The sequence below is a fragment of the Watersipora subatra genome, chromosome 10 (assembly GCF_963576615.1).
Source record: "Watersipora subatra chromosome 10, tzWatSuba1.1, whole genome shotgun sequence".
Classification (NCBI taxonomy): Eukaryota; Metazoa; Bryozoa; class Gymnolaemata; order Cheilostomatida; family Watersiporidae; genus Watersipora; species Watersipora subatra.
Window position 1 is genome coordinate 47,259,655 of NC_088717.1, and position 14,993 is coordinate 47,274,647.

Genomic DNA, 14,993 nt, shown 5'->3' on the forward strand with positions numbered 1-14,993 from the left:
CCTGATATTATAAATTTATAGTAAGATATAAGAGGAGATAATTACCAAAACTATTGTGCTATTACTGCTGATGCTCAAAAGGAATGTGTGTTTTGATTCCAAGACTTCCTTTCGAAAAATGAGTACTTGGAATAGCAATAAAATGCAGCAATAATAACTGGTTCAATTTTTCACATCACAATAACTTGCCTTGTTAGACTTTTGTACGGGTTGCTGTCACACTTATATTCAAACCTATTGCACCTCAATAGAACCCATGGTAAATTATAAAACACGACTGAAAACTGGCCGAATCGCAAAAAAAAACAAACCTTCAAATGTTCGCTCACTTCAAACTTTAAACAACTTCACCAGAAAGTATCGACATTACTCAATTGTTTGAAATTTTCTTTGTGTTTTAGAAGATCTGACTGCCAAGATGGTTCAAGATTAAAATTGGCTAAAAGTAATCGCGGTTAAAATGCTCTTAAAAATGACGCGCTCAGACTTCGGTAGTCATGCATATTTTAAAGTGATAAATATGTGACATTGTTGTGAACTCATTGCACAGTGAACACCAGAGAGTAACCAGAACATTACAAAAGTACAAAAGAGCTCATACTCAGCGTTTTTAGCCAAGGATGAAAAGAAGTAAAGATAGAAGTTTAACCTCTTAGCTGTGCCATCAGAGAGAAATCCAAAGAGGAAAAAGTGTCTATGCCGTCATCGACGACTATCTATGTTTCCTTTGTTTAAGCTCTAAAAATCAATCTGCTTTTCATTGAAGGTGCTGACTATTTTTCAATGTTCAATTATGTCAACAAATTTCTGCCTGCAAAACCGTTGGTGGAAGGCATAGGTATTTGGCGATCATTAAAGATAGAAGTGTGTCAGACAATGGACTTTAGTTGGCAACCCCTGATTTGAGACATTTCTGTAACTCTTTACTCTAAGGGTGGTGAACGCACCGTCAGCTCCCTTTGCATGTGACAGTTAATGGCCAGTCATAAAAAAACTTAAGAGACAGTTCAGTCTATGATGAAACGTTGTGCTAAAATGAGTACAGGCTGGCTAATCGAATTGACTTTTATAGGCCCCATACCCTTACCTGATAAATTGTCATCTCTTGCTGTGAGATTTTTCAGGGTAGGAATTTAAGTAAAGAGCTTTCGGTTAATCATGGAATCTGGTCAGAAGCTCCTACATGACTATCAACCTTATCATAATGCTTCTACTTGACCTGAGAAGGAATGTATGTTGAAAGGTGAAGGTAAGGCTTGTCATTTTAAGACTGCTAGAATGTTGGTATTTTGCGATCATCAAAGTTCTTGCTGAGGTTTTTAGTGATTTTAGACTCCAAGAAAGAATTGTGTCAGACAATAGACCTCAGTTAGCAACTGCTCATTTTAGACAGTTCTGTAACGCCTTACTCCAAGATTGTCAAACACACCACCAGCTCACCTTTGCATGTAACGGTTAATGGTCAGGCATGAAAAATGTAAAAGACGGTTCAGTATATGATGAAACGTTGTGCTAACAAAAGTACAGGCTGGCTAGTTAAATTGAATTTTACAAGCAACATGCCCATAGCTGATGAGTTGTCATCTCCTGCTGAGAGAATTTTCAGAGTGAAACCGTAAGTAAAAAGCTTTCAGTTAGTCAAGGAATCTGGTCAGAAACTCCTATGTGGCTTTCAACTTTATCATAATGCTTATAATTGACCTGAGAAAGAATGTATGTTTGAAGGTGAAGGTCAAGGTTTGTCATTTTAAGACTGCTAGAGACTTTTAGTTCATACCTCATGTCTTGACAATCAAAAGTTGTAAGAAATCCAATGATGGTGCTCGCATGTTGTATCATAACAAAAGAGAGAATAGGCTAAGTGCATTAGTTAAAAAGGTGCACTTTTGCAATGGCTTTCTGAAAATGAGATTGAGGAATGGGAACAAAGTTTTTTAGCACAGCTGGGTTGGAACAGCCAAAATTATTGTATATTTTAAATGCAGCATGTGAGAGCAAATCTAAACCAAATAATGAGGGTACAAGTGGTTTGAATGACCAAGGCACTACATCAAAGTTGTTCAAGAAGAAGTTAAAAAGTGTTAAGCCAGTTACAATGTTGATGCTTAAACCTATTTCTGCTGGTAATTCATCATTCTGATGATGTCATCAGGCTAAAAAAATGTCAGATGTGCTAGGCCTTGGAGTGCCTGGCTGACATGACAAGAACCGTACAATGTACTTATACCACTGCCAGAAGTGATGATATTGAGACCAGCAAGAATGTTGTTAAGGCAGTTATGGTTACTAAGGCTACTAAAATTGGCAGCACTACCAAAAATGATGTACACCAACTAGCTTGGAGGGAGCTAGCAGAAGTTCTGATGAGGTTAAGGATACTCGTGACCTGTATGTTTGTCAGGGGGCTGACTGGTTTGGGATTGTTTAGGCCATGGAGTTGTCTACTACTGATAGCAAATCTGACATTACAAATGTAAGCTCATTTGTATTCCTTTATTCATTATTATATTAAAAATTGATTGCACCATTTTTTTGGGTAACCAAAATGGGTAACCAAAATATTTTTGGTTACCCATTTTTTCAACATTTTTCATTCTAGTTCGCAATGCTCATTTATAAGCATATAGTAAAACTACATATCAGTGCCTTTAAACCTTTTGTTGTTTGTATAATTTGTAGTTTTGCTATCTACATGAACTGTGTAGCTTTAATTATGTGTGTTTCTGTGTGCATGGAAAACTACGTAATGACAATTTTTTCCTATGTTTCTATGCTCATTCATAAGCAAATAGTAATATTATCAGCGCAATTAAAACTTCTGTTGTTGTCGTGTATGTAGTTATGTTATTCATATGAAATGTGTACCTATCATCATGTGTATTTTGGTGTGCATGGATAACTATGTAATGACAAATATAGCTCATCCTCATCCCACGACGAAAAAGAGCGAAGCGATTGGTTGGGAGATTTATGATAAATGCAAATGTGCACACAACTCCCAAAGAATTATCCCTTATCCAGCCGTTACCAAACCCTTGAACCAAGATTTCTGCAACAAATTTAATTATTTTTCTGCAGACTCGTTTAATTATAATAATGATACAAAACACATATAAACATATTTAAATATGTTACCAAATCTTTGAAAGGTTACCACAATATCCTAAAACTAACCAATCTGGTCGGATTATATATAAATAGACAGATTAATTTGAGTTAAAAATCGACATAAAAACTTGCCAAGCCTATTTTAATCAAAATTAAGACCAGGCAACGAAACGCCGATAAGATTGGCGGTGCAACAGAGAGTAGAACTATTAAGTTGTGCGCATTTCACACCAAAAAAGCGTGCCAATTTCACCAGTCTATCACATTGTCTGATTTCCGAAGGTATCTGTAATTAACGTTGAAGTACTGAAATGTGATCGTTTTTTTACTGATTATGTTGGACTCTGACATTTTGGACACTTATAATGAATACTTTGGTATTCCAACTGTTGTCCAAAGCAGTGAAAGTAAAAGAAACGGCGATGATACTTTTCTAATGATTCATTTGCTATTTTATTTATTTTAACGATTTATAACGATCTACTATATAAATGGCAATCGTTTTCTGTCTGTCTGTCTGTCTGTCTATGTGTTCATCATATAGAGTACCATACTTTTCTGACTATTAGCCGCTACTTTTTTCTGATGGTTTGAGCCATGTGGCTTATATAAGGGTGCGGCTATTCTGTGGTTTTTTCTTTCACCGCTAGGGCACATTAACGGGAATCTCCGATTAGTGCGCCTCTATACGAGGGATCGACAATAAATACTGATTTGCTAATATCAGATCTTTGGGAGTTGTCTTCTCGATATATCGAGTTGCCGATAACTCTTGGATATTGGTGATTCAATCAACTACCTACCAAAATAAAATAGCTATTGACCTACCGGTCGAATAAAACATTGAGTTGACAGAGAAGATCTTAAAAATTTTCAATAATTATCAAGGGAACAAAAGTTGTCATAGCATAAGATCTACTGAAATGATAAGATTGTGTGTGTGCAAAAATAGTTTTCAAAATATTCACTTTGGCGCTTAGGCTTCAGTCAGCATTTATTAGGATAAAAAATACCTTTGATTCAGCATTCAAAAATCACAGCCACGACCATCGTGATATCGTGATCCATGAATAAAAAGGATGAACTGCAAAAAAAAACAATCTGAAGCAAAAAAATTCAAAAACAATATATTGAGGTGTAAAGTTGTGAACTGTCAATGAGAAGAAAAAACTACTGATAAGATCAATAACGTGATAGGGCAGTTTCACTTCGATATATATGATCGAAAATACAACTACCAAATATCGCTATCGTTTATCGTTATTTTGTCCATCCCTACTCTATAGTCTATACATAACCTATTCATCATTTTCACACAAAAATCCTGTGATCTCTTGATACTCCAGTTAGTGCCCCAACTGAATCAATATGAGTTGTATAAATAGATTGTAGAGCAGTATTTCCTTTTTTTCGATTCGATCGTACAAAGCGAACTTATTTAATATGAGTAAGTAGTAAAATTAAATTACTAGTAAATATTAGTAGTGAATTAAATAAAATTTATTACACATTAAATAAATTAATGAGTAGTAAATTACATCTAATTAATATTTACTTCCATCATGTACTGGGAAGGTCACGTGAACATTTGTTTCTTGCAACCACTGGAAAAACGCTGTTCTCACATCTGTTCTCGCTTCTACATCGAAAAGGTTAGTACGTATTTCTTATTACAATATTATTACAGTGTTTTTTGAATTTGAATCTTCATCTAAAACACTTGTTGTGGTGATATCATAAATTCTGTCAACATGTTAACAAACACTGCTATGCAAAAAAATCATTGTATCCATACTCTGTGCATTGATAAAGCGGTGTGAGGCTATGAAGCGATCCCCTACAATGTTCCTTTTTCTTACAAAACCAATACTTTCACCGCCATCAGAGTCAGTGCTGTTATTGCTACTTTGATTATCTGTGTAATCATAAAAATCTGAATTGGCTATAATTTCATCAACATAAGTAGTTATTTGCTTTCTGACTCAGACTCACACAAACTGAACTTGCAAAAAAAATCTTCGTTTTTAAATTGGAAATTCTTAAATAAAGATTTAAAATTAAATTTTAGGGAGTTTTATAGAGAAATCTTAGGACAACACTGTAACTACCTTAAAAGTCCTAAAAATCGTTAGTTATGCTATCAACGAATAATAAAATTCAGATACTACCAATTGCTGGAAAAGTTGCAAATATGCGTCTTTGACGGTCGACCGTAAAAACGCATGAGTCTACTTCAGTGAAAGGGTTAAAAACGTTGAATTTGCCACTGTTTGTGATAGAAAACATGTTCATTTCTTTCTGCAGCTGAGTACCATTTACTTTTTTTCCAGTACGAGTACCACAGAACTACAGAACTACAGAACTTGCGCGGGTACTGCTACTGCCTTTTGGAACAAGGGTACTGCTACTGCTACGAACAGGTTTGGAGGCTGCCACCAAACCTGTTCATTTCTTTTCGCAGCTGACTTACTTTTACTTTTTTTCTAGTTATGAGTACTACAGATCTACAGCTACTACAGAACTTGAACAGGCACTCCGAGCACTGTGATAGGCGACGGTGAGAAGAAAGCGAGCAGTGTATAATACAAAAAAGCACACCATCTTATTCACTTTTAAAAACGCTTGAAGCAGTACAATGCCTTCCAAGAAGCCTACTGCCCAAATGCAAGAACAGGTTGATTCTCGTAGAGAAAAAGACTGAATTTGCAAAGCAGCTGCTAGAAGTGCAGAAACTGCAGAGCAAACACAGCTACGCCTACAACAAGACAGAATAGCTACTGCATCTGCTAGAAGTGCAGAAATTGCAGAGCAACTACAACTATGCCTACAATAAGACAGAATAGCTACTGCATCTGCTAGAATTGCAGAAACTGCAGAGCTAACACAGCTACGCCTACAACAAAACAGAATAGCAGCTGCTAGAAAAGCAGAAACCGCTGAACAAACACAGGTACATCGAGAGCAGGCCAGAATAGATGCTGCAGCTGCTAGAAGTGCAGAGACTGCTGATTCGACCTAGCAAGGACTCTCACAGCAAGATACATAGCTACAGCAGCTGCTTGGCCGCCACAACCTACTAGGTACCGTGCATGGGCAGAAAATTTCGTACTTGACTACAATCCTGCAACACAGTATAGGGCTCATCCGAAACTTTTTATGGGTAGAATGTCTAAAAAATGTTCCAGATGTAATGCCTTACGTTGGAAAGACGAGAGACCAGGAATTTGTAGCAAAAATGGGAAAGTTTGCCTACGACCATTCTCTGAAGATATTCCACCCGTATTAAGTCACCTATTCTATGGCAAAAATCCTAATTCTGAACATTTTTGGGGAATATACGAAAATATAACAGCTGTTTTCAAATAACATCATTTGGAGCTAAAACCATTGATGAGCCTGGATTTAACCCAAAATTCAAGGTTCAGGGTCAAGTCTGCCATTTGATTGGATCCTTTACTCTGATACCGGCTGAGCAACCACAGTTCCTGCAAATCTATTTCATGGGTGACCAGCATGCAGAGGCAGAACGTCGGCGTGGTAGTATTGAAGGAGTGTGATTAAACGTAATTCGTGAGCTGCAGGATGTTCTACACGAGCAAAATAAATGTGTCCATGATTTCAAAACTGCTCGAGAGAGGCGGACTGAAAACAAGGATGACTTGCAAAGTGTCATCCATGCTGACAAACACTCTGTCGGCGAGCATGAAAGAAGATTCAAAGCTCCTGTCATAGGTTAAGTTGTCATTCAAATAGTTGGACAGCAGTTTGAAAGGCAGGATATTGTTCTCCAGTTACGTTGCAATGAACTGCAGAAGATATCTGAGACGCACAGAGCATATAACCGCTTGCAGTATCCAAACATTCTCTAGAGAGGTGAAGATGGCTACAACTTTCAGCTGCGACAGACTGACATTCGCACAGGAGAGTCAGGTACATGAAAGGTTTCCGCTATGGATTGTTACCCTAGCAGACTGATGGTTCATGATGGTAGCTTCAACTACATTCACAGGTGCCGAAAGTTGTTTTTACAGTTTGCAGTTGTTGATATGTACATTAAAACTAAAACTGAAAGACTTAGCTTTATTCGCCACAATAAGACACGGCTAAGAGCTGATGACTACATTCATCTGCGTGATGCAGTGGCTGATTATCGCAATGCAAACCAACTAGGCAACATAGTGATTTTACCTTCTTCTTTTACTGGTGGCCTGCGCTACATGCACGAGTGTACACAGGATACCATGACATATGTGCAACATTACGACAGAGCAGACCCTTCATCACATTTACCTGCAACAGCAAATGGGATGAGATTTCCAATGCTTTGCTGCCTGGTCAGCAAAGCTATGACAGACACGATTTTGTTGCAAGAGTTTTTCACCTAAAACTAAAGCAACTAATAGATTACATCACCACCGGTGCAATATTTGGCGCTATGTGATGCCATATGTACACCATTGAATGGCAGAAATGTGGACTCCCTCATGCACACATTTTAATTTGGTTATGCGATCGCATCAGGCCAGAACAGGTTGATTGTGTCATTTCTGCGGAAATACCAAATTGAGTGGAAGACCCTGAGCTATTCGAAGTTGTCACCAAGCACATGGTACATGGCCCACGTGGCCAGCTAAACCCCGGTTCACCCTGCATGAAAGACGGCACATGTACCAAGAAGTACCCTAAGGCTCTCATTAAAGACACAGTTACTGGCATAGATGGGTATCCATTGTATCCCCGTCGTTCTGCTGATGATAGAGGTTTCACCAAACAACACACATTGCGAGCTGCTGGAGAGGCCTACGAAATTACTTTCGGCAATAGATGGATAGTGCCCTACTGCCCTTTGCAGTTCAAAGTATTCAATGCACACATCAATGTCGAATTTTTCAACTCAGTGAAGTCTATCAAATACATTTGCTAATATGTCAACAAGGGTAGTGATCAAGCAGTGTTCGGATTGGAAAGAGATGGAGCACAGGTTGATGAAGTAGCTCGCTATGAGAGTGGAAAGTACATCAGTGCAAATGAAGCAATGTGGCGCATCTTCAGTCTTTTCATTCATGCACACCACTCGGCTGTCCAGCATCTGAGTGTCCATCTCGAGAATGGCCAGAGAGTGTATTTCACTGAAGCAAATCTTCAGCAACAACTTCAAGAACCACGTGACACTACCTTTACAGCCTTTTTCAAGCTTTGTACGTTTGATGATTTTGCCAGGACGCTTTTCTACTGTCAATTGCCAGCCTATTACACCTTTGATGCATTTACAAAATACTGGAAGAGGCGAGTTCAAGGAGCTGCAGTGCCTGACCATCCTGGCACATATCAAACTGATGCCCTAGCACAGGTATACACTGTTCACCCCAACAATCGTGAATGTTTCTTTCTTTGAATCAGGCTGCATCACGTGGTTGGCCCAGTGTCCTTTCAACATTTAAGAACTGTTGAAGGTCATGTTGGTGTCACTTTCCATGAAACATGTAGGCGTTTTGGGCTATTGGAAGATGATGCACAGTGGAGGGAGGCCTTGGAAAAAGCTGCAATTGTATGGTCACCTGCCCAACTGCGCAAGTTGTTTGCTATTATGTTGAGCACCCGCCAGCTTTCTGACCCTCTTCAGCTGTCGCAAGAGTTTAAGGAACATTTGGCAGAAAACATTTTGTTTCATGAGCGACAACTGCTTCAGAATCAACAACTGCAGTTTGCAGATAGAATGTTCAATATTGCTCTTATATTTATTGAGGACCAAGTACTCGAGGTCACAAACAACAACCTCTCAGTTTATGAGCTTCCCAGGCCTGTTAGAGGGGAGCAACCTGTTGTTTGCAGGGAAATATTACACGAAACAGCATATGACCGTGAAGAGTTCTGTCGCCATGTTGAAACCAATGAACTGCTGCTGCTGGAGGAGCAAAGAGCTGCATATCACACCATTTTGGAGAAAATTGAACAACGCAGTGGCGGTATGGTGTTTCTTAGCCTTTCTTGACAAACTGTTGTTTTTGCGGAGTTGTTCCCCCGTCCACGGGCGAGCAACACAACAGTTTGTCACAAGACGTACTGTACCTGATGCATCAGGTGCACTTATAGAGAGTTGTTCTTTTCCGTCTATGCAGCTTGGTTGCGATGTTATGTCGGTCACTCCATTGGTAATCATAACGGATTTTGCGTAAAAGTTTATGCAGAAAAAATAAGATTACAACGTTTAACCAAATACCAGTCTCTGTTGTAAACGTTAGTAGAATTTAAGAATAAAATAAATTGAAACTAAAATCTATAAGAACAAATAAAACTGACTGATACAAAAATAGAATTAAAACTGACTGAGCGAACAAATAACGACATGTTTAGTCGCTGTTGTTGTTGTCTAAGTTCTCAAGTTCTACTAAAGTTTACCGCAGAGACTGGTCGCTGGTTAAACGTTATAATCTTATTTTTTCTACATAATTTTTTGCGCAAAATTCGTTATGATTACCAATGGAGTGACCGACATAACATCGCAACCAAGCTGCATAGACGGAAAAGAACAACTCTCTATAAGTGCACCTGATGCATCAGGTGCAGTACGTCTTGTGACAAGCTGTTGTATTGCTCGCCCGCGGACAGGGGAACAACTCCGCAAAAACAGCAGTTTGTCAAGACAGGCTAGATGTTTCTTCACGCACCAGGTGAGACCGGCAAAACCTTTGTTACTAACCTTATATTGGCAAAGGCACGACAGTCTGGAAAAATTGCTTCGGTTGTAGTTTCATGTGGCATTGCAGCTACCTTACTCTCTGGTGGCCGCACTGTGCATTCAGCACTGAAACTGCCTCTTAATTTGGCTAGAACGGAGAATTCTGTGTGCAATATCAAAAAGAACAGCGGTACTGCCCAACTTCTGCAACAATGCAGGCTTATTGTGTGGGATGAGTGCACAATGTTGCACAAGCTCGCATTTGAAGCTCTAAACCTTACACTAAAAGACTTGCGTAAAAATAATAGACTTCTAGGTGAGGTAACTCTTTTACTTTCTAGAGATTTCTGCCAAACATTGCTTGTCTTACAAAGAGGCACACCCGCTAATGAGATAAATGCATGTATCAAAACATCATTTTTGTGGCCATTTGTTGGGCAGCTGCATTTAACACAAAACGTGCGTTCCACTATTCTTGGCGACCAAACAAGCGCACATTTCACTGCTGGACTGATGCGTATTGGTGAAGGCCAATTGCCAGTCAGTGCTGAGAATGGTTTGGTGTCTCTTGATGGCTACGGCACTTCTGTAGATTCAACCGAGGAACTTCAGGAAAAATTTTACCCTAATCTGCGACAGAGGTTCCAAGATGTTGATTGGTTATCTGAGCAAGCTATTCTTTGCCCCCGGAATGATGCAGCTGCTGCCACATACTCACAGCTTTTAGCCCAACTATCTGGCAATTCAAAAACCTTCACTTCTGTTGATACGTAGTTGACTGATGATGCTGCTGTAAAATATCCTGTAGAATTCTTAAACTTACTAGACTTGCCGGGACTTCCTGCTCATAAACTGCAGCTAAAGATAGGAACACTGATCATGCTTCTTCACAACCTCAATCCTCCAAAGTTGTGTAATTGCACTCTTCTAATTGTTACGCAAATGTTTTTGCACGTAATAAATGCCAAAATCATTTCAGCATCTTGTAGAAAAAAATCTGTTTTTATTCCAAGGATCCCAATTATTCCAACAAATCTACCATTTAAATTTAAAAGGATTCAGTTCCCTAATAGAGTCTGCTTTGCTATAACCATCAACAAGTTGCAAGGTCAGTCCTTCAAAGTAGCTGGTATCGACTTACTGTCCCCCTGCTTTAGCCATACCCAGCTGTACGTTGCCTGCTCAAGAGTAGGCACAAGCCGAACACTGTATGTTCATACACCCAACAGAAAAACAAAAGGATGTTGTCTAACCACAAGTGTTGCATTGATTAACATTGTGTTATGTTTATCCCATGCTTGCATTAAATTAACATTTTGTTATTATTGCGTCATGCTATGTTCTTCATTCACTGCTTTACCTACATATTAACCTCTTGAAGCATTTTCTAGCATAAAAAAATTATTTTTCAGTATATATATATCTTTTCATGTATTTTTTTCCTTTTTGTTTCTCATAAAAAGGCTATCATGTTGGCGTTATGGTTTATTATTGTAAAGCACTAATGTTGTATCTGCCTTGACATCATAATGTCTGTGTGTTTATACATGTAAATTTTACTTATAATAGGTTTTATTAACACAACCACATTATATATATTTATACATACCAATATACTTATATATTTATATATATATATTTATATATATATATATTTATACATACCAATATACATATATATTTATATGTATATATATATATATATATATATATTTTACGCAGCAGCTTGCCATTTTACTTCTAATATTGCATTTCTCCTATTGCAGAGAGAGATATAAACATTTCATATTTTCCTTTCATTATTGCTGTTTGTTGTACATATTAACACCCAGTACATTACAGCTACCATTGCAGCTACAATTGCAGTTTTCCTATTGCACTGCAGTGCCATTTGACTGCTAATATTGCATTTCTTAACTATCAGTACCCTTTCTTTTTTCCAATATCACTTTGGTCGTGGGCTGTATGAAAGTAGAATTTCGAGTCGGGTTAAAAACTGACAAATGCACCGGTACCTTGCATTTAGTTAAAGAGATTTAACTAAAAGTATTCACAACTCTGACACTGAAACCTGATTTTTGTGACTTGTAAATAAATTAGCTTAGCACCGTTTAGCCTAGCGTACTTTCACCCTAGACGTACAAGCTTTGTAATATAAATAGAAGGTACATCTCAGCTCTTTACTTGAAGTCAAACAGTTTTAGTCAACTATTCAATAGTTTTTAACTAGTAAGTTATTGCTGTATGAAGCATTTATTTGCAGAGAGCCATATAATCTTGTGTATCAAGTTTGGACTTCCTGACCTATTAAAAATCATAGTAATATTTTTATTTTCTTCATTGTGTCAAGCTAGATTAAATTTGAGTTTTTTATAAAGCATCACTCAAGGTGTTGAATACAAATGAAATCTGCCCTAGTTTTTCTTAAAGAAACTATACATTCATGATCCTATCAAAACACTAGTAACCAAAATTGATTGTTTACCTGATTGCTTTTGTTTTTGAGCAAAATCAATCTGGTAGTAACTTCACTGCTATGCAAGTTCTGATAAATTGTGTTAAAAAGATCAAAATGTGACTCAGCTCAGATGAAATAATTTTTATTTAAAATATAGCATAAATTTACAAACGAAGTTAAAGGAAGTAATAAAGGGCCAGTCAGTGTATCATAGAAGAAAAATCCAATAACTGCATCAGCTTTCATCTGTAGTTTTGCAGCTGTCACCCGTGATAATAAGAAGAGTAAAAAGCGAAGTTCTGTAAAAGAATGTGTTTTATTAAGACAAGTGGACAACTATGACATACTAGTAGCTAGGGGTATCTACCGGTAACTATGGTAACTCTTGGTAACAACTGATAACTATTAGTTACTACTGGTAATTGCTGGGGGTAACTATTGGAAACTACTGGTAACTAGTGGAAGCTACTGGCAACCACTGGTACTACTGGTAACTACTGGTAACTAGTGGGAGCTACTGGCAACCACTGGTACTACTGGTAACTAATAGTAAATATTGGTGACTACTGGCAACCACTGGTACCACTGGTAACTAATAGTAAATATTGGTAACTACTGGCAACCACTGGTACTACTGGTAACTAATAGTAAATATTGGTAATTACTAGTATTTACTGGTAACTATCAATATACTAATAATTAGAAAATACATGAGACACTTCTACAATGTAAATAATCCATTTCAAGACTGTTTATGCTATAGGGATTTTATGTTATACGAAAAGTAAAATACCTGTAAATCGCCTAATATTTTTAAAGATCTTTCCAAAATTACCCCAAAAAGGAAAAAATTAGATTGAGCTTTCTAATTCATTGGCTATACCTTTGACTGCAAATTTCTTGGTATAATTTATATCGACAACTTTTCTCCATAGTCCTATAACTCTCATTCATTATATGGTTCATGATTCCGGTAATTTTACAATAAGTGAAGGAGAGCACACACCTTCGAAGTTCATTTACAATTATTTGTTTACTTTTTAAGCCAACAATGTCTATTCTGCAAACGAAAAATGATAACAAATATTTTATATGCCTACAATAAAGTAAAACAAAAATGTATTTGTTTATGATAAAAGATATGTCTACCTGTCCTTTGTCTAGCTGTTTCGAGGGGTCAAGGTTATGATAAACGATAGCTTTCAACGATATTCCAACTCATGACATTCAGATTAGTAGGTAAGTGATTAGCCAAAGCCGTAAGTATCAACTATATGTATTTTTTAACAGTGGCGCAGCTACTTATTCTCTGTGCTTTGTCGACACACCTGACGATCAATCATAGCGAACTAGACTGTCATGTAATTTTGTGTATATAATAGACATAACGCTATAAACATGGCGTTTTTCTTTCCGATTTGTAGTACAAAAAAAGCAATGTTTTAAGATGCACTACAAGATTCCGGCTATTCAAATCAAACTTAAGAACGTACTAACTTGACATGTTACATTATATGGCAAAAACTTGACATGAATTATTTACTTATTTGAAATTTATGTTATAAGAGGTTTACGTTATAGGAGTGTGTACTATAGTTATAGGAGTGTAATCTGTAGTTAGTGGAGTGTCTACTGTAGTTATAGGAGTGTCTACTGTAGTTATATGATGTCTACTGTAGTTATATGAGTGTCTACTGTAGTTATAGGAGTGTCTACTGTAGCTATATGATGTCTACTGTAGTTATATGAGTTTCTACTGCAGTTATAGGAGTGTGTACTATATAGTTATAGGAGTGTCTACTGTAGTTATGTGATGTCTACTGTAGTTATATGAGTGTCTACTGTAGTTATAGGGGTATCTACTGTAGTTATAGGAGTGTATACTGTAGTTATAGGAGTGTCTACTGTGGTTATATAAGTGTCTACTGTAATTATATTAGCGTCTACTGTAGTTGTAGGAGTGTCTATTGTATAGGCAATTAAATAATCCCAGCAAATAAATAAGGTATAATTTGCCTAGCGACTAGATTCCATGCATTCAATATCATCATCATGCAATTGGTCCAAATAATCAAAATAGCCAGCACATGTATAATTATGTGTCTCAAACTTGGTAGACTGCCAAACTCTTGCTAGTACAGACATGAAGTTCAGTAGTAACTTCCTAAACGGTTTAATGACAATCTCAGAAAACACACTTATTTGTCTCTAAAGGACCTAGATATAGGTGTGTGAATATCACACTCATGCTGATCATAGTTGCTGCTATAAAGTGCCTGCAGTGCGCAATAGAGTCAGCTAGGATGGGCAGGACAGTAAACAGAAAATATTTGAAATTCAAAAACATTTAATTCTATGATCGACTATAAATTATCATGCATGTAGATATACACGCTTATATGCATAAACGTTTGAATAAATACGCGTTAGTATGTATACACGTTAGCGAGTATTCCTTCATTACCTTTTTTGCATATCTGCACATTTATATGTATACAAATTAGCATGTATACACATTTGTATGTATACACAGTTGTATGCCTACAGGTTTGTATGGAGGAATGTATTTATTAATGCACTTATGTTTACATTTACACAGATAAAGCTACTCTGACTAGAGATTCAATTAACATATGGTGTGTAGGTTACATTAACTATTGAACAATAAGGTGTGGAAATGAATATTTGGCATCATCTGACAGCACCAACATGGACTAAAAACTGAACACGATAAACTGAAGTGCTATA

The 14,993-nt window shown here is 37.1% G+C and overlaps 1 protein-coding gene across 1 annotated transcript; it reads left to right on the forward strand.

The window, feature by feature from the left end:
• The first annotated feature begins 9,760 nt into the window (after positions 1–9,760).
• LOC137407154 (ATP-dependent DNA helicase pif1-like) lies at positions 9,761–10,561 on the forward strand. Its single transcript, XM_068093756.1, has one exon. It carries the CDS (start codon positions 9,761–9,763, stop codon positions 10,559–10,561), a length of 801 nt encoding a protein of 266 aa, XP_067949857.1.
• The last annotated feature ends 4,432 nt before the right edge of the window (positions 10,562–14,993 follow it).